Source organism: Bos indicus x Bos taurus, chromosome 20, assembly GCF_003369695.1.
Source record: "Bos indicus x Bos taurus breed Angus x Brahman F1 hybrid chromosome 20, Bos_hybrid_MaternalHap_v2.0, whole genome shotgun sequence".
NCBI lineage: Eukaryota > Metazoa > Chordata > Mammalia > Artiodactyla > Bovidae > Bos > Bos indicus x Bos taurus.
Genome location: NC_040095.1, coordinates 41174208 through 41195128, shown reverse-complemented (window position 1 = coordinate 41195128; position 20921 = coordinate 41174208). Strand labels below are relative to the sequence as shown.

General features: G+C 47.2%; 1 protein-coding gene across 1 annotated transcript in view; it reads right to left on the bottom strand.

Moving 5' to 3' along the window:
* Positions 1 to 272: 272 nt before the first annotated feature.
* The window catches only part of MTMR12 (myotubularin related protein 12), a 68746-nt gene continuing 48097 nt past the window's right edge, over positions 273 to 20921 (bottom strand). Inside the window, exons 9-16 of the mRNA XM_027520012.1 lie at positions 17074 to 17180; positions 16308 to 16432; positions 14008 to 14086; positions 12423 to 12493; positions 9873 to 10045; positions 7366 to 7533; positions 6311 to 6472; positions 273 to 3146 (exon numbers count right to left, since the gene is read on the bottom strand). Coding sequence (XP_027375813.1) covers positions 2577 to 3146; positions 6311 to 6472; positions 7366 to 7533; positions 9873 to 10045; positions 12423 to 12493; positions 14008 to 14086; positions 16308 to 16432; positions 17074 to 17180 — 1455 coding nt within the window. The 3' untranslated portion in view covers positions 273 to 2576. The remainder of the gene's footprint in view (positions 3147 to 6310; positions 6473 to 7365; positions 7534 to 9872; positions 10046 to 12422; positions 12494 to 14007; positions 14087 to 16307; positions 16433 to 17073; positions 17181 to 20921) is intronic.

Genomic DNA, 20921 nt, shown 5'->3' with positions numbered 1-20921 from the left:
ATGCCCTCCTCCAGGGGATGGATCTTCCAACCTGAGTCTCATGTTTCCTGCACTGGCAGGCAGATTCTTTACCACTAGCACCACCTCCTTACTCTATAGGGTCCTACCCTGTTTTATTTTTTGTTATAGTATTTTATCACCTCCTGAAATTTTAAATCTCTATTTGGTTATTGGTTTTCCATCCACCCACTAACCAATCAACCACCTCCCCCTGCAACACATACAATGACTAAATGAAAATAATTATTCCATGTTATACCAACCACACCAAATACAGTATTGTAAATTGTGCTTTAATTTCTGCAATCAGATACGATGCAGTGAAATACAAGTATAAACTTTCATTGTACATCCAGAAAATAAAAAGCACATTTATACAGATTTAGCCCAACAGCTTATTCCCTTTAAAAAAAAAAGTTTCTAATGTAATTAAAGCTAATTTATCTTCAGTGTAAAAACTTGGAGGTATAAACAAACTCAAGATATTATATACAGGAAATTAATATACATTTCCAAACGTGCACAGTGCAGCATTTTAGACAAAGTAAATGATCTCATTTTAGCTTTTACTGTTAACCATAATCCATATCTCAATCTTGAATAAAAATGTCACAATATATAAATCCACTGAGAATTATGTACACAAATACAAGTTTATAGAAATCTCATTTCAGATATAAATACATAAACTGTCATGACCTTACATGTTAAAACAGCTTATTTTTCTATTGTAATTTTATTTTAAAAAAATCATAGAAAAATATTTCAATGCACATTCAACTGCTATGAGAGGGGCCATGACCTTGTGCCTTTAAACCATACTTTATGGATGTAAAGCATCACACTGGGCATTTTTGGAATGAAAATTACTAAGATCTTAAGACTGAAGAGGCTACTGTAGAAATATTCCCATTATAATATGATCACAAAACTAGTTAACTCCATAGTGTATCTGGGAGGCAGTGGGGCAGAGAAAGGAGGTGAGTGCTAATTTAAGAAGGCCCACAGAACATAGCCAATGAATTAGGGTCATTTTAAAGTCCCCACTGCAAGCCTACACTGACCTTACTAGTGAGACTCTTAAGGCAACCAAGACTGGGCATGTGTTTGGCCCCAGATGCATAAACCCTGCCCTCCCCTCAATCTCCATCGTCTTAACAGACCAACAAGGCTTGAGCATCAACTCGGCGTGGGGAGGACTGGAAAGCAATTTCCTGTGGTGTACAAAAGACGATTCAGTGCAAACCGAGAAACTCCTCTTTGTCAACAGTTTCAAATTTTCTTATTGCCCTTCAGCAACTGAAAGCTTTTCTAAACAGGTAATGTTCAAATTCGAATCCATACTGGAGAGCAAACAGATATAAAAGGCAAACTTCTGATAGGGAACATTCTGACGTGAGATCGATCATTTTTCCCACTTCCTTCTGTGGAACTGAACAGGTTTCCACAGAAAATGAAAAAACAGGTCCTTACTAAGTGTGCTTTTCCGGTACTTAAAAACTATAGATCATTTAAACAGCAGATCCAGGAAGGTTACCAGGCATAGTCAAGTTTCTTCTATGGCTTTTTAAATCGCTGAGGTACTATGTGGTCACCATCACTTCTGAGACTTATGCTTAACCGCTTCCCTATGATAGCCGCGTTCGACAGTGACCTTCTTCCCCGGTCTGCAAGGTAGCGAAACTGGGGAAACGCCTGAGGACTGCGGTCACAGATGCTCCGAAGCCTCGGCGTGCTGTTGGAAAAAGGTGAAGCAGCCTCTTTCAAACACTGCGTGCCTCCGGGAGAATGGAGGCTCCTCAGGGCAAACCTAAGAGATTCCCCCAGTTTGACCCACAGGCTTAGCAGCAAAAAGATCCCAGGACGAGGTACACCAAGGCAGGGATTGCAAAGGGACAGTGGAAAGCGGTGCACAGCCGGTGGCGAGCGGCGGGGAGCCTGGAGCTGTCGGCCGCGAGCCAGCCCCCTGCCCCGACATAAAGTGACACAGTCTGAGGATGGTCGGAAACATTAGGATGGTGACACACATGGCAAGAGGACACAGGAAAACTGCTACGGTTTGGAAATGAAGGCCACACATCTTAACACCGCTATCTGAATCTGTTAATCCAACACACACACACACACACACACACACACACACACACACATCATGTAAAGCTGAACTTGCTCTGAACTGGGATGGGCTAAAGAGACGCTACTCCTGACGACTGGATAAAGCATATTGGCACAGGAAAGATGTGAGGACCATACGGCGTCCAAGCACAGCTTACCAAAGCCCTTTCTGAGTAGTAAAGTAGCTACCGTGGGGTCTGAGTGATGCTAACACAGAGGACACTGGCCACAGCTGTATTACAGGTCACGTACTAACTCCTTTCAATAATACTCGAGATACGGGTTTCAACTGCATAGTCTTTCAGAACTGGGGGGGAAAATGAGAACCAGCTCTTTTCCAGAAGACCCAGGCTTTCCCTGGCAGTCGGCTTCAGCGTGACATGCCAACATGGAAAGCAGACGTGCCCAAGCTCCTGTCCCAGCCTGCGAGGGTCCTTTCTCACTGCCACCGAGCAGGCCAGTCACACGTCCCCTAGATCCACAAACTCGTCTTCTCGCTTGGCCAAGTCGTCTTCATCTCCCAGGGCTTTCCACCCGCTGGTGGGCAGGACGGGCTTGGAGGAATGTCGCTGCAGGAGCGCGAAAGGGAACAAGGAGGACAGGCGGCCCGAGGTCCTCGGTGGCGAGGCAGCCTCTGCCTGGAGGGCCTCCTGGCTGTGGTGTCTCGCCTCGATTTTCTCCTGTAGGCGCTGGACTTCCTCTATCATCTCCAAGAGTTTGCTCATGGTGGCCACTCCGCCACCACCCAGGATCTGGGCCTCCGGAATCCAGCGCAGGTAGCGCTGGGCCCAGACTTTGATCTCCGGGCCCTCGAGGTGAGGCAGCAGCAGCCCCTGGTAGCTGGGGGGCCTGCTGTGCCAGCCGTCATAGAACTCTCGGAAGCCGTCCTGCAGCTCCTCCGAGGAGTTGATCAGTTTGCTGATTCTCTTGCCCAGCAGGTTTTTAATTAAGTGATCCGTTTCTTCCCTGAAAAATCCTCTTTTGGGAGATGATTTCGATTGGGTGAGAGGCAGAGAAAGTTGTCTTTGATGCTTTGAGAGAGAACACAAATAAAAAAAAAGTCTCTGGTTAGCCCAAGAGCACAGTGACAGTTGTTTCCATCCAAAAAAACAAAAAAAAAAAAGCAGAATCCTACTTTAAAAAGAGTCATGAGAACTGCCCTGTGAACGCAAATTCATTACAATGCCATCACACACAGAGAGAAAGCGGCAGCGGGTGGGTGGGGGACGCTGTTTATTCCACGATGAGCATATCAGATGCACGCTGGGTTGCTAAACAAACGGGTGAGACCAGGCGCAGGGTATTAAGCACTCGTGAAGAACAAGCTGAAGTTAAGACAGGCGGATGAGGACCTCTCTGGTAGTCCAGGGGTTAGGAGCTCGCCAGCCAATGCAGGGTACATGGGTTCGATCCCTGGTCCAGAAGGATTCTACGTGCCAAGAGGCAAGTAAAACCATGCACCAGGCTCTACTGAGCCCAGGTTCTAGAGCTCCGCGACTAGAGAAGCCATTGCAAAGAGAAGCCTGTGCACTGCAACCAAGATCAGTCCCGACTCACCGCGACTAGAGAAAAGCCAGAGTGGAGCTACAAAGACCCAGCACAGCCGGTAAATGAGGGAATAAAAAGAGAGGCAGATGATGAGTCAGGGGAGTTTGGAGACAAGGCCTATTCGTCTGTGAAGGGAGCAGAATGTTTCTTCTTTGAAAAACTTAGCGGGCTCGCTTCCACAATATTCTCAACACCTGTGAAGAAACAGTGCCAACGATCTGAAGAGCCTGTCGCTCCAGTGAAATAACTTACAGGCTTAACTTGTGGGAGGTCAGGCATCCAGTGGGAGGTCAAGCCTAAGTCAGAAAGGTTCTTTTGGACAAAGAGACAGATGGGAGCAAAAGGAACTTGAGGACTGTCTAAATGGGCCGGGTGTTCTTGTCAACGAGCTGCACAGGGTGGAAGATGCTGGAGCGTCTACACGCTTGTCCTCCTCAGGAATTCGACCTGAAGCCAAAGCTCGGCGCTGTATTTTGGGATGCACTGGGAGAGGGTTGTGGGGATGGCCAGGACGGTTGCAACAGATCCTTGGTGCCCGAAGATAAAGGTAAAAACCTGAGGAGGAGCTGCTTCTCCCCATCTCTTTTGCTCCTGAGTTGTCATGTGAAATAAGAAGAGACAGTTTTATTTTGAGACTAGGCTCCTAACTCTGTAACATGTTCCTACCAGTGGTTCGTATTTATTACGGAGTGTAGAACAAACAATAAAAATATACCGTAGAAACCAAAACCATTCACAACACCCCAAGTCAGAGACGACCAGGATTGCTGACTTTCCGTCTGAGGGCAGGAGAGTTGGGGGCCGGCCTCTTCTGCCCAGTGACCCAGGTGAGTCAGGGATGAGGGAAGCAGGCGGGATCTTCACTGCATGCCGGGCTCCATGCTCAGTGCTGAACATGCAACCACTCACCTGGTCCTCAGTCGGCATTACTGCCCCACGTTACACACGAGAAAACTAAGGCACGGTGGTTAAGTCAAGCGCAAAGGCCCCGGTACCAAGTGCCAGGTGTGGTCTCACACAGTCCGGCTCCGGAGGGAGCCCGGACTCGTAACAGAGCCCTCCCCATCTTGGAAGCCCTTCTCTCAAGCCCAAAGCGAGTGGAGCGCTCGGGACAGGCCAGGTGGGGGCAGCACTGTGTCCCTGTAGCCTGGTCAAGGCCTGGGGCTGAGGCTGGGACCCCACACCTGAGCGGACCTCACGGTCTCGAGGGGGAATCACGGGGCAGCGCACTGGGCATTCCCAGGGCAGCCATGGTTGGCCACGGCTCTTTGGTCTCTACAGAACGTCTCCAAGGCTGCCTGTCCCCCAACAAGAGGCCCCAAGCCTGACACCAGGACTCCTCACCCAACGGCCTCAAAGGTTCTCGCTGGCCCACCGCTGGCCCTGCATGAGCTAATACAACCTCAGATGCCCTGACCTGTAGCTCAAGCCTCTTCCATGGGCCAGCTCCTGCAACCTGGGCCCTTAGATTCTTCACTCCCATCTACGAAAAGGGACGCTCAGAAAAACAGGGCCTGGGCAGAGAAATGGACTTACAGGTAGAGCTTCCATGTCCTCCCTCAGGGCTCTGAGCGCCCTCGCCCCTCTGGTGGGGGCAGCTGGGCCATCTTGACCTGGCGGGAGGCGTGTGTGCAGCCACCAGGGGGCACAGCACACTGACAAAACTGACCTCTGGCCTGGCTGTGCAGGAGCGCAGGGCGGTTCTGGCCCAGCAGACAGGACAGAGGCTTAACCAGGAGTGCTAACACCCAGCCTGGGCCTGAGGACCCTTGAAGGGGTGAAGCGGCAGCCAGCAGAGCCACCTTCTGTGAGTGCTGGCATTGACTCATGGGTCCCCAAGCCCCTTTAGAATGGAGCCATCTCCCACACCAGAACTGGCCAGGCCCCTAGGAGCCCCGCAGGACTTCTGAACCAGAAAGATGGTGGTGGAAAAGGCAGTGACGTGCTCTGACTTGTGAGGGACCATCACTGACCACCCTGCTCTCCTCTTTGTGGGGGGCTCCCAAGTCAGGAGACAGAACAAGAAATGCCATGTACATCATACATCATCTAGGGAATGTCGGAGTTTTAATAACTGGTAAAATCAGGAACAAATATCTAAAGGGAAACCCAAATAATTTGATGTTTGTCATTTAAGCCCAGGTCTGCAAATAACAGCCCACGGGCCCAACCTGGCCCATGCCAGCCTCTGTAAATACTGGAATACAGCCAGGCCCGTCTGCTCACATGGTGCCCATGGCTGTCTTCCAGCTCCAACAGAATGGTGGGGGGTGATGGTTGTGCCAGAGCTCTGTGACCCCTGACAGAAGATATCAGTCACAAACACCATTTTTAGCATGAAGAGAGGCCTTGCTAGTGAAGACGTTAACTGGTACAGATGACAGAAAACCCTCATTGTGATCAGCATTCCCTCTGCTCTATCAATCACACTTGGGCAGGGCTGAGATCCTCGATTCCCCACAGCATCCCCAGGGACACTCGGGACAAATGTGCATCTGCCGAAGGCAAGGATTCTCAGGGGCCCTGACAACCTGCCCATCACAGTCTCGACTCTGTGACTGTGCCCAGAATCCACAGGTTAAATGTAATCCTTCCACATAAGGAGATCTCTGCATAGACAAGGGGGTTAGACACGCACAAATCTTACTTTGAAATGCGTTCCTTTCCGCTGGACTTTCTCCAGTTTTGGCTTCTCCACGTAAAGAGGGTTTGTGAGCAACGTCTGGGCTTTGGGTTCAAACTGCACGGACCAATCCCACACGGTGAGCAGATTCAAAGGCCTGCTTTGTGAGTCCTGGCTCTCCTTGCCCTGCCAAAACAAGCACAGGTCACAGTGTTTGCAGGGAGGGCTGAGGAAAGCAGACAGTGCGGAGAAACAGGCTCCAGGACGGCGCACCCAGCCTGCCCTGAGACCCGGCCTCCGCGGCACCGCACGTGAAGGCTGTGGTCGTCGGTGGTCGCTCCCCGATGGCTTTAGGTGGGGAGGAGGCAGGACACGTTACTTCCAGCAGAACTTGTGCCGGCCACTGTGCTGCACACGCTCACTACACCCTCAAGGTCGCTCCTATTTTTTCAATTTACCTTTGGGGAAATGGAGGCTGGGAAAACGAAGTGAACCACCTGAGGCCATGAGGCTGGGGGGCAGCAAGGCTGTGTGACTGGAGGCCCGGGCTCTGTTTCCCGCTCCCTGTAGGATGCGGTAAGACCCACCGGGAGGGCAGCTCCGGCAAACCCCAGGCCCCCAGAGGGCTAGTCGCGGCCCTGACAGTGCAGAGTTAAAGCCCCGGAAGCAGGGCCTCGAGGGAGACTATAAAGATGTTTAAGGCAGAGAGCGAAAGCAGAGCTCCCCTCCTCTGCCTCCACTCTCTTCTGAGTCACTCCCGGCATCCGTCAAGTGGAAGAGAATGCATCTGAGCTGTTCACAAAGACCCCTTTTAATGTGCTTAATCCCCAGCTCTCACACCGGCTCCCAGCCCCGATATTTACCCTGTGACCCACAGTGACGGCCTCAGTGACTCACTCTCAGAGATAATAATAATTCGGACTTGAGGATTACATATCAATACCTGGAGAGTACTCAGAACAGGGCCCTCTGTGTAATCACTGTTATAAAGAAAATATCATTTTCATCATTGCTCCTCTTACATCTTACTTGTTAGACACGGCTTCTTCAATACACAGGTTCCTAAGAGCGACTCTTACCACGTTCATATCTTTTTGATGAGGCGAATTGAAGAAGAAGGTGCTAAAAATAGGTATGTACAGGCTGTCTGACAAAACGGTCAGGTACGTCTCTGTAAACTCGAACGCTGGGGGATGCTGGTGCACCAGCTGCCACACGCAGTCCAAGAAGAGCAGGAACACGGGAACCTACGTGAAGATAAGACACGCGTGATGGAGGGGTGCCAAGGGTCCAAAGCCAGCGGTCCCGGGTATAGTGCAGCCACTTGGACAGCTGTGGAGTAGCCTCTCCTGGGCACTGCATGCTCTGGGAAGCACATTCCAGGCAACTGCCATTCCCAACTGCATCCCAACCCCAGGGATAAACATGCTTGACTGAAAAACCACACACCCGTGGATTAACCTCGGGACTCAGCAGTAGCTCCCTATGTGAAAGACACTCCCGAGATGAAGGAAAATCTCCCTGCCCATCGACACTGGCAGAAGAGCAGTTGCAACTGAGCCTGAGGACAGGGAACGTTAACTCTGAACCTCAACAAGTGAAACACTACTCCCCACCAAAGAATGCCACTCTCCTCACAAAAAAAAAAAAAAAAAAACTACTCGGTTTCTTCAAATTTTGTGAATACTCCCTTCTCCGCCCTGACAATGGGGCTTCCCTGGTGGTTCAGATGATAAAGAATCCACCTGCAATGTGGGAGACCTGGGTTTGATCTCTGGGTTGGGAAGACCTCCCGGAGAAGGGAAAGGCTACCTACTCCAGTATTCTGGCCTGGAGAATCCCCATGGACAGAGGAGCCTGGCGGGCTATAGTCCATGGGGTCACAAAGACTGAGCGACTATGCACACCGCCCTGACAATGAGGGCCCAGAAGATAAAGCAGATGGGAGAGGAAGCAGAAGCGGCAAAAATGAGTTTCTAACATTTTTCACAAATGCATTTTTTTTTCATCGATGGCCTCTTTTATTAGCCTCAGAGGCAAGCTCTTTCTTAGTAGAGTTTCTGAGGGCACCTTGTCGTTCCCCAGTGCTCCTCCTCGAGTCACCAGTGACCCCGTCAGGGGGACAAGGCAGACTGCGTCACGGTCTCTCCATTCCTGAGCCAGGCTGAGGTCTCACACGCAGCTCCTGAGAGGCAATAGCTGGCAGTCCAGCTCTTGACTCAGTCCAGTGCTGCGTCAATTACATCACAAACTGGACCATCCAGTTTTCCGTCAAAAGTCCAAGGTGTCGATGTTGAGATGTGAAGAAAGGTCTACGTGGCAACCTTATCTCACACCTCATTTTACGTTCAGTGGCATTAGATAAGAGTGGAAAATATCTGAATCTCACAGCACAGTCAAGGAAATGGGCTCAGAAAGTACAAGTGATTCCTCCCAGCCTGGGTGAGCGGGCGGATCTGCTCTGGGGCTCCTTCCCCTTTAGACACACGTTGCCCGTGAGTCCCCCTGCTCTCAAGATACACAGACTACACAAGACGTGCAAAAATACCCTCTTCCCAACACAGTACCAACTCTGCTGAGTGCCATCAACCTTTCGAATTAGTTTCTCAGGAAGGCAAGTCCCTTCTAAGACTGAAAGATGGTGATACATATTCATCATCAGCCTGATGGGACACAGATGAGTATAGACCAGTCCTCAGAGAAATCTACAGGCCCAGCAAGGGCGGCCTGGTCTCGCAGGACACATCAAGCCTTTATGGGCAGAAGCCTCAGCTCTGTTTCCAGAGCCGCTGTGTCAAGCTGCCCAGCACCGCAGACAGACATGCCTATTATCTGGGGGAAGAAAAACCACCAGCCGCCCTGCTAGCATATGTTAGCTCTGCAGGTGATTTAATTACAGTTCACATGTTTTCATTTTTTCTTCCATGGTCGTTAATAATGCAGCCAAAGCAGTTGGCACAGCTGTAACCGAGACAAGTACGTCCCAGTTTGGGGGGTGGGGGGACTCATTTTCACTAACTGGACTGTCTCACTGTCTCTTCAGGCCTGCAGTTATCATGGCGAAGGCCCAGGTAATGGATAGCATTCACATAACCCTGGGCTTTATTTTGAAAGGGTTTATTGCAAGGGAAATTTACTTTGTTTTATTATGTATTTTCTTATTATTATGTGTTATTATGTATTTTGTATGTATTATTATGTATTTTCTTGTTATTATGCGTTATTATGTATATACAGGGAAACTTGTACCCTATTTATTTTTTTGCAAAGACTAACTTATCAGAAATTGTGAGAGTCCCACCGAGTTCATTTTTATTTAAGTTTTACAAGTCAACATCACTTCCACCGTGAACTATAATACACCCTTGGGACACACAATTTAGAAGAGAAGGTTCTGAACACACTTCCTAATAAATATCCCTTTTCCCTGGGAAGGGTTTCCAGTGTTTAAATCATTCACACTCACTGACCAGTGACTGGTCCTCGCCTTCCTGAAAAGCTCCTAAGGTGTGCGCTGTGCAGGTATTAAGGAGAGACAGGGCTCCGTGTGTCCGAGGCTGCACAGGTCTGTGCCGAGGACACTCACCTCCTCCTTGTCGCTCTGACGGAGGTGGTTGCAGCGGTCCAGGAAGCAGTGGCCACCCATGACCCACTCCTTTTGGACAAGGCTCTGGAAACCGAAAACGGTTCGACAGTGGGGGTCCATCATCACTTGCGCCAGAGAAGAAACGAGGCAGCAGAGGTCGGAGGCGTTGTCCTCTGTGGTGGGGGGGGGGTTGCCAGGCAACAGCACAGCGAGGAAAGAGGGGACCAAGTGTTAGAAGAGCCGCGGGGGGCACAGGCAAAAGCAGGGCCCCCACACCAACGTCTACCCCGACAGTCAAGTTCTAATTCCCAAAAAGGCTGGGCCATTGGTGGCAAAAGGTAACATGTTCAGCTTGAGAGACAAAGGCTTCCAGCCTGGCTGGCACCGGCTCCAAGGGACACTGGCACTAACAATGGACTCCTTACTGGTGAATAGATGCAACGCGGCAAACCCAGTGTCAGCATGGGGGGGTCAGACGCGCCACACAATGAGGGCACGGGTATGGCAGCTTGCTGGCCTCCACAGACCAAGTTTAAAACCCTTCCAGCTGGGGCGTCAGGATCCCCATCCCTGAGCTCACTGTTTCACGGCTCAGCTGCTTCTCAGCCGCCTTTCCTCCGCTACCTCTGCTTCGGAGAAAGGGTAACATCCCTGGACTGCACCAAAATGCTCTGATTGTCAGCTCCATGGCTCTTGCCATTTCCATCTGAGAGCACGGAGGGGCCTGCCTAGCCTAGAGGTGAAACTCTCCCTGGTAAGTATAAGCCACGTGTCCACCCCTTGGGCAACGGTACAAAACTCACATGATGAAAACTCCGCTCACATCCTTGTTCACCATCTACCACTCGTAGCAAATAACAACATACGTCTACATCTGGGCATTTGTCTTAAGAATTTCACAGTCCTTAAAGTCAAGGTCTACATCCTCGTAGTTTCTACTTTACAAAAAGAAGCGGCACTCAAGTTGCTATTTTAAAACGTCCATGAGGACAATGGTTCTGGTAGTCACAGGGTTAGAGAAACTTCAGAATGAATCCTAAGTAGGGAGGTGTTTGCACTGTTAACCTCTCCTGTGACCCCGGGGCCAGGAAGCATTCCAGGGCCAGGCTTACTGTGCTCCTATCCCTCCTCCAGGAAAATAAGTCTAAACCATGGGAACCCCAGGGTTCAGAAGAAACAGATTTTTATATTCATCTTTCTTTTGAAACAAGTTTCAGTTTTCAAGAGAATCTTTCTTCTCGTGTATTAAGTATGTTATCAGTACACCTCTAGTCCCAGAAGAGTGGCTAGAGAGTGAGATTTCAGAGAAGACATAGCTCCGCCGTCCATCGGGGAGTGAGGCACAGCTCAGCCTCACCTGCTGACCGTTCTCACTTCACTCTGCGCACCTCTGGGGTTGGTGCAGTCTGGCCTGGGCACTTGTACTCCTCAGCCCCCCAGTCTTTATCCCTCCTTTTCACCAGTTACTCAGTACTCTGGCCACTGTTAACCAGATCTTTTTCAATAACACCCTTATGCCAGCTCTCTCTCAAACTCAATAGGGTGTAAACTTCCAGAAGGCAGAAGCTCTGTACGTGGGAGGTGCTCAGTCCGCGTGTTAAAATTTAAGTCAGAGGGTACAGAAGCCACAGGCTGACACATTTCCGGTCTGCTCACAGAAGCTAAGTCCCAGGAGTCGGACACTCTCGCAGAGAGTGTCAGAAAAATGATAAAAGCTTGAGGGTGTGGAAGCACGAGACACTCTGCTTAAAGCATGGGGCCACAAGAAACTTTAAATATTCACAATGGCAGATAATATTTTAGCTCAGATCTAACCAATCCCAGAAACAATCTTTGCTGCACGAGGCTTATACACACTGGGTGTGTATGTCCAGCCCACATGTACAGCGACTTCAGTCTACTCTGGAAAAGGAAATCATGGACCACACAGTTTCTGCAACAACTGCACAAAGTTGTCAGACACAAGGATGCAGAAATAACAATTATACCATCCATGGGTCTCGTCATACAAAAAAGGTCATCCAAACTTTAACTGAGTTAGTATAAAACAAAACCCCAAAATATCAGGAAATGTGAGCTTTGGTAAAGACACCAAACAATTCCTTCTTGGGCTGCAAATACATCTGCCAAGTTCCAAGTGAAGGAATGTAATTTTAAACTGTAACAATGAAATCCAAGGCAAGGATTCCAAGGTCAGGGTAAAAAGTATGGGAAGGATTTTTACACTAGCTCACTCCTTTTATAAGACAATCTTCCCTGGTGGCTCAGATGGTAAAGCATCTGCCTGCAATATGGGAGACCTGGGTTCGATCCCTGGGTCGGGAAGATCCCCTGGAGAAGGAAATGGCAACCCACTCCAGTACTACTGCCTGGAAAATTCCATGGATGGAGGAGCCTGATAGGCTACAGTCCATGGGGTTGCAAAGAGTCGGACATGATTGAGCGACTTCACTTTATAAGACAATTCCACTTACATAAATCTCTATATACAGAAACAGAACCTCCAGTAAAGGAAAAAGGAAACCACCCTTTGTGCTTTAAATGTATTACCTAAAAGAAGAACGTTCATGTTTTGGGCTTCTAGACATTCTATAATCTCTACTGCTTTTTTCAGGCAGCGCCTAAATAGGAGAGAGACAAGTAAAACAGACAATAGATCTTGAGCTTGGTATTATGAACAACAAGAAATTTAGAGGCAGTCTAACTTGATCTTCAGTGTTCCATCTCACTTACTGTCTCATACTAACATTCTCCAGAAAAGAAACAAATTATTGTTTACACTATTCAGGTACTGCAAGACATTCATCTGCTTACTAGAAACTTACAGTTTTCAGAAGGGAATTCCAAAGTCGGACGTAAAAATGCTCTTAGACGATTCCTAAACTGGGAATTCTTACTGCAGAAAATTTATACCTGAGTGTGGCAGTAAGTCCTAGTAAGACCCTAAAATGTCTATATCTGGAGGCTGTGCTACAGGCCCATTTTGTTTAATTCAAGATCATTGGCTAAATGTATCCGCCTGTCTGGAAAGGACCATGTGTCCCGAAATCCCTTTGTCTCTCTAGACACACTATTCCCTTTGAAACTGTTGCCACCATCAGCAGCCCCACCTTCTGGATTGATAACCCTGCCACGGGGGTGCCTCCCCCAGGCTCTTCACCCGGTTAGGGATGCACACCTTCTCTACAAGCCCCACAGAAAGAAAGGGCCTCTTATTTTATAACATCTATCACAGTACTTGCAATTATATATTCAAATTATGGGACATGCAGCAGGCTCGGCAATACCTATTTGCTAAGAAGGGTTTGGAGGCCTGTGGCTCCTCTGTACAAACCAGGCAGGTCTAAGGGAGAACGAAGAGAGGGGAGAGAGGGGCCTGCCTTTTCCTCAGAGGTGCCCTGGGGCTGGAGCCATTCGCTCACTGGCTCTCACCCAAGCATCATACCTGTTCTGCGCCTCCCTCTGCCCTCGCCTCTGTTTAAGGGCAATGGAGAGAAGCTATTCAAAATAGGAAGCAGGACAGGGAAAAAAGTTTTGTTCTCTCAGAATCTCTACTTAATCCCCCAAATGAGAAAGACTAATTGACACTCATTATAGTAAAAAACAATTTAATATGTAAGAGATATAAAAGATAGTGAATTCTTCTAAAAAAGTATGCAATAAAAACTCAGCATCTGGGAATTCCCTGGCTGTCTAGTGGTTAGGACTCCGCACTCACTGCAAGGATGCAAGTTCAATCCCTGATTTTCACCAAACCACCCCCCGCCCAAAATAAAAACAAAACCGGAGAACTTAGCATCCCCCCACCTTCCCAACCCTCAGCCTCCTCCCTGGAGGTGAGCACTGCAGCTCAGTCAGAATGCTGGGGTCCCACACCCCCTTTTCTGCAGCCTTCCCATCCCTGGTCCGTAGTCTCAGGAGCAGATCTTGTGGGCAGGTAGCATATTCGTAAATCCTGATCAGACATGCACAGAAATAATAAATAACAAATGCAAAATCCAGCTGAGCCCTGAACAGAACATGTGACCTAAGAATATTTAACTGTGAAATATAAAACAGTTAATTTGTCCGTTTGCTTTACTACTTTGCTTTACCGAACTGTGAAATTTACGAGCAAAACAACACCTTGAAATACCTGATTATGTCCAGCCAGCTGCTACTCTCCAGCAGGGAAAACCATTTGATGTCTGTGTCCCAAAATTCAGTACTATTATCTGAAAAGAAAGGAAACAAGAGTGAAGAAGTCGGGCACTGTTTGCAGAAGCCGCTGTAGAACCTGTGCTGCTCAGTGGCATAGCCCTACGCTAGACTGAGAATCTAGCACCGGGCTCCGGTTAAGTCAAGTGCGTTTCAAGCCTTCAGCTGAAGTGGTTTTTGAACCGTAAACCTTTGGAAGGGTGTGGTAGTCAAAAATAGACTTTTTTTTGCACAAGTAAAAAAGTGCCCTACAATCTGTCCACCAAGTCACGGCCACCCTGTAGCTCGACAAGGAGAGAAACATGCTTTAGGCAGACACACCAACATTCAGCCTGCTGCTCTTAGAAGTGGAAGATGCAATAGGCCACGTCCTGATGCCGTGGAAACTTGAGGGGAGAGCTAGCTTCCACTGGAGTCTTAAACACACACATATTTATCCTGCACACTGGACACAACCTCCCAATCCAACTGGAGACAGAAGCATTGCATTTTACAGAAGTCTACTGCCTGTGAAAGTTGCAAACTCAAATCAGTGAGAAGGCAGATACCCCTGCCAGTACTGGATGGTGACAAAAGAAGTGGAGAACCACAGTCCTGGATCAACCAGCACAATTTCTTACTTCTCCTCCACATGCCTGCTTTTTGCCAGTGTGTTCCAGTTAGAGGTGTACACTGGTTTCCCTTGGTGTCAGAGTCATCTTTGTCTCCAATGCCTGGCATAGCTGGTGTGTATAATGGAAATGCAATACATGTTGGCTGAATGACTGAGTAAATCCTAAGTCAGACCACTAGGCTAAAAACGAAAAGCTGGGAAACGCAATAAGCGTGACAAACATCAGAGGGTAAACACGCACTCAAGAGTAAAGAGAGAGGGGACATCTGTGTGTCAATGACTGAATCATGTGATGTATGGCAGAAACTAACACAATATTGTAAAGCAATTATCCTTCAATCAAAAATAAATACATTTGAAAAAAAGAGTGAAGAGAAGGGACTTCCCTGGTGGTCCAGTGGCTAAGACTCATCTTTCCCAATGAAGGGGGCCTGGGTTCAATCCCTAGTCAGGGAACTAGATCCCATATGTTGCAACTACAGAGTCTACATGCCTCAATTAAGAGTTTGCATGCCACAACTAAAGATTTCACATGCTACAAAGAACATCGGAGATCCTATGTGCTGCAACTAAGATCCAGTGCAGTTAAGCTAAGTCACTTCAGTCGTGTCCAACTCTGTGTGACCCCATAGATGGCAGCCCACCAGGCTCCCCAGTCCCTGGGATTCTCCAGGCAAGAACACTGGAGTGGGTTGCCATTTCCTTCTCCAAAGCAGGAAAGTGAAAAGTGAAAGTGAACTCGCTCAGTCGTGTCCAACTCTTAGCGACCCCATACATAAATTATTGAATAAAATATCTTTAAAAAAAAAAAAGAGTGAAGAGAATAGGGAATTCCCTGGCAGTACAGTGGTTAGGATTCACTGCTTTCACTGCTGAGGGCCTGGGTTCAATCCTGGATTGGGGAACTAGATCCCGCAAGCCATGTGGTGCCGCCAGAAAAAAGGAGTGAAAAGAATCAACAGGTGACTGACCTTGATTAAATCTGATCCAAGGTCTGAACACTTCACACTGGGCAGCCTGGGCAGGGAAGGAGGAGTGGCAAGGATGGACATATTTAATTTTCTACTTTGTACATTTCTGATTAACTGGAGTTTTTTACACTGTATATTTTTACACTGGAGATCCAGGACTGTGGTTCTCCACTTCTTTTGTCACCATCCAGTGTAATATATATTACACGGTAATATATGCTGAATCAGAAAAATAAAATAAAATACTTCCACTCAGTGGAGGAAGAGTCCATTCAATAAGTGACTAAGAAAAACAAACAGATCATCAACCTTACAAAACAGCTGGGGAATACAGGTACTGCATAGTTCCACAACTTCTAAAGGAAGAAGCCCAACGCTCACTACTAAAAACGAAAGGAAGGAAGAGAGGAGAAGGGTGGCTCTGTGTTCATTGCTCTGAGAAGGGGCAATGGGACAAGAGCCCAGGGGAAAATGATGGGAGGAAATGTGGCAAGGACCACCAGCCCCGTGGTAACCAGCCCCTCCGTTCTGTGACTCCCACCCCCATAGCCGTGTCCGACCCAAGGAACCCAGGGACAAGCACCGCCTTTCACCCGAGCCATGGAGCACGTCTTTTTCCAGGTTACAGCGGGTTTGGCTCAGGGTTCTTCTCACCTATCAGAAACAGCTGTTTGAACTTAGAGTATGCCATCTGGATTTCCTGCAGGGACAGGAAGTTGCTTGAGAGGTCTTCAGTTTTAGCAGTCTCATAGGGGGGCCTGTGGACGGTCCTGTAAATCCTAGGTATCAGGAAGGAACGAGACATTAGAAGAACAGGCCTGAGTCAGAAAGTTTCTCCTGAGCACTTCCTAGGCACCAGGATCTGTGTGCAGAGCTCCCAGAGCCTCCTCCCCAGTGAGGTAACTGCTGCCCAGTGGCAACTCCTGGTCAGCCGGGGCCGGGAACTCAGGGACAAGCAGCAGAGCCACCACATCTATAAACTGAAAGAGCCAGGATGTGAACCAAGGCAATTTAACTCCTAAGTCCACTCCTTTTCTTGTTTTTAAATTCATCTAGTTTAGGGGTGAATAAAAACATTTAACTTTTTTATTCTGAAAATTTTCAAACATGCCAGAACAGAATAGCACAGTGACATCTATACCTTGACCCAAATTTGACAACCGTCAATATTAAAGCTATCAGACTACTTCCCCCTAAACGCTTTGGCCGTGTGTCTCTCAATACAATACAGTTGATGCACTTCAGGACCATTTCATCCCAACTCTTTTCAAATTAAAAACGACCTCGCTGAGCTGTATTCCCAGCACTCAGGCTTTATCAGTAGGTAAACTGAAATGGACTTACTCCCAAGAACTGTTCCCAGCTTCCGGGAAAACAACCGAGCCAACTAAATGATAACAAGATGCCCAACAGTGCTAACCTATCCGAGAAGTTCTTCTGGATCTGCGACATGCTGTCATCTTGTTCTTTGGGCAGGGCCGACATTTTCAAGAGGGCACATCCGTTGTGGCAAGACCAACACCATATCTGCAGAGAGAAGGAAGGTTTTCCAGACATGATGTAAACCACCTTGCAGAGGACAGGTAAGCTTAGCCATGAAATTCATACAGGGAAATTATACCTTTAATACGAAAGACCTGAATATAGTCAACTCTGTTATGCCAAGGAATCAATGTGTTATACTCACAACAAAAAAGACTAATTTAGTCTTACAACACCACCACCACCTCAAGTCTAAGTAGTCACATTCACACTCACTGATGGTCTAACAGATACCTTATGACTTGGCTTTAGTGCTGGGAACCTGGAGGATGATGATAAAATCATTATCATCATTACTGTTACTGTTATTATTATTATAATAGAGGCTATTATTACTATAATCATAGAGGTTATCACTGGGGTAAAGCTATTTCAGGATTTTACATGAATTAAGTCATTTGATTCTCACAACCACACTCAGACAGGTTAGAGTACTAGCCCCAATAACAACAAGAAATAGGGCTGGAGAGACTGAGAAACATCCCCAAGTTGCACACCGTAGAGCAATGACTCTGAAGGCCCTACTCCACCGGGATGGTCAAAAGCGGGCAGCTCCCATCATTACAGAAACTTCAAACTAGGAAAAATGGACAGCTGCTTATTCAACATACACTGATAAGAGACTTGCACAGGAAAGACACTGAATTTGGTTGTGAGAGGCTGGAAAGAAGGCTGCAATACTTTGTCTACCTTCAAAGAGCTTTATACTCCAAAAAGGGAAATAAATTTGCAAATCTAATAGGAAGTAGAATGTGGTAAACCACAGGAGAAGGGAATTTCAATGAACAACAAAGGGTGGGCAACAGAGGAAGAAATCATGTGACTGCCCTTAAGTGATAGAGTCAAGCGTTTTAAGCATTTTTCAGGGGGAGTTTCATTTGTTTGTTCTGTTGTACAGGACAAGGAGATTAGATGTGATTTGGGGGCAAAGTAATGTAATCTGCCAGTAGAACCTGAAATGGAGGAGAAGGAAGGCTGGTTGGAGCAGCCTGTGTAAAGGTCTGGTTAAGGGTTTGACAGTGGCTAAAGCCCAGCCCCGCTCTGCTGACCAAGCTTTGGGGCCCAAGGTCAAAGGTCAACTAAGAGAATTTCAGCTGTCTAGAGGGCATCCTCTCGTGAGTCACCTGCAATGTAAATATCAACCATACACGGGAATGCCAGCAGCAGCCTGGGCTGGAGACAAGCACGCAATCCAGCCGATACTCCGCACGACCCTCAGAAAGGGGAACTGGTCTGGGGTTTCAGAGGAAGAGGGTAAATTAGTACAGGGTGTGTTGGGTGTCTAGGGCCCACAGGACATCTGTGTGGAGAGACTGAGGAGGCACCAAGGTGAGAGGAAGGCGGGCTGCCACTGCAGACACGGGAGCCGACTGCCGGCCATGGAGAGAGAGCTGCTGAGGGACACAGAACTGCCTCACGAGCTTCCAAAGCGAGCGCAGGCCCTGTAAGATGCCGGTGAGGCGGAAGTACTCCAACACAGACAAACCCGAGGTCCCCGGCTGCCCTCCTACTCCCCCCTCCAGTGTCACACTGCGCCCTCAGCCCGGGCACTCCCGCCCAGCGGCTCACTCTGAGAAAGGGGACCTCTCAAGCCATGACTGGTGGCAGGTTCTAGGAAGTCACCTGTTCTCATCCTCTTTATCTCCTCTCCTGGGGCAGAAAGAATCTGTTCTTGGTAATAGCCAACCATGGCTCATTTCCCCACTGGGGCTCAACTGTAACCATCTCCTCTCAGCTCAGGCATGGAGGGGACTTACATTCTCTATTTGAAACAGTAAATAGAATGCAAGCAACATTCTTGGTGAGAGAGAAGACTTCTCACAGGAATTCAGCAGAAGACACATGAGTTCCCCTACTATTATCTGTACAATTTCTGTCTGGGAAAGGGCCACAGGTTCTTCGTATGAAGGACTTGACAACAGACAAGAATTAGTTTGATGATCCTGTTTATCTTAAAAAGGGGATAAATCCCCCCATTATTTGCTAAGTCTCCTTTGTTTTTCGTCTTTTTAACTCAAGTATAGCTGATGTACCATATTAAGTAACAGACGTACAATAGAGAGAGACGATTTTTAAAGGTTATACTCCATTTATAGTTACTATAAAATTTTGGCTATATTCCCCATGGTGTACAATGTATTTAATACTAATATCTTTTATACACTGTGTGATGGAGTGGAATCCAAGCATGGAAGTGTCTGTCTCAGGGAAAAGCACCCATGAGACTGACTTAAGAGCTGAGGTAGGTGCTATCTTCAAGGAACTGAAACAGTGAATGACAGACAAACTAGGGTGTTCTGACTTTGGTATCTGGCAGACATTCATTTTTAGGGAAAAAAAAAGCCCAACAACTTTAAGGAAAACATCTGCTCCTTGTTCCTTGGAAGAAAAGCTATGACAAACCTAGACAGCATATTAAAAAGCAGAGACATCACTGCCGACAAAGGTCTGGATAGTCAAAGCTATGGTTTTTCCAGTAGTCATGTATGGATGTGAGAGTTGGACCACAAAGAAGGTTGAGCATCGAAGAACTGATGCTTTCGAACTGTGTGCTGGAGAAGACTCTTGAGAGTCATTTGGGCAGCAAGGAGATCAAACCAGTCAATCCTAAAGGAAGTCAACCCTGAATATTATTGGAAGTACTGATGCTGAAGCTGAAGCTATAATACTTTGGCCACCTGATGTGAAGAGCTGACTCAATGGAAAAGATCCTGATGCTGGGAAAGACTGAGGGCAGCAGGAGAAGGGGGCGCCAGAGGATGAGATGGTTGGATGGCATCACCGACTCAAAGAACTTGAGTTTGAGCAAGCTCTGAGAGATGGCGAAGGACAGGGAAGCCTGGTGTGCTGCAGTCCACGCGATCACAGAGTCAGACACGACTAAGTGACTGAACAAGAACAAGGAAAACAACTGACAATTTGTTGCTAATGATAAAAGCTGTACTTTCAAGCAAAAATTACAATTTTGGAAGACTAGTCTCTGCCTTTTTAGCTGAACAAATTCCCAATGTTCAAAGACTTTTCTAATGAGACAGGGATGATATTAAAAAACGTGATTTGCATCTAAGAAAGCACGTCAATATTTGAACATAACCTAGTGAGTTATTTTATAAATGATCAATGTATTATGCTTTTAAAATCATGCATGTTTTAAGATCCATTCAGAGTACAAGACAGACCAATGGATTTTAATGCAGTGAATGAAAAGTTCATTGATTATGTTTTCAGATTCTTTATTGCAATTAACCTTTACAAAACCATTTATCAATTTTTTGTGTACCATATTATCTGACGAGGCTATTAAATACTCCTTCCTTTCCTAAATACACATCTATGTGAGGCTGGATTGTCTTCGTACACTTCAACCACACCCAACACAGCACAACAGACTGAATGAAGGAAAGGGGATAAAAGAAGGCAGGTGTCTGTTTTCAAAAACGTACAACAGTACTATCCTGCTTTTTTGTTTTGGACAATATAGTTATTTATCATAGAAATACTTATGTTAACATCTAATGAGTTTACTACTAAAATAAACATTAAACAATTTTCCAATTTTAGTTTATAATATGGCAAATATCAACAGATACAATCACATAAACAAAAACTCTTTGAGATTCTCAATGATTTTTCAAGAGTGTAAAGAGTCCTGAAACCAGAGAGTTTGAAAACAGCTGCATGCATTTAGAAATAGGAAAAACTCACATAAAAACCCGTATTTCTTAT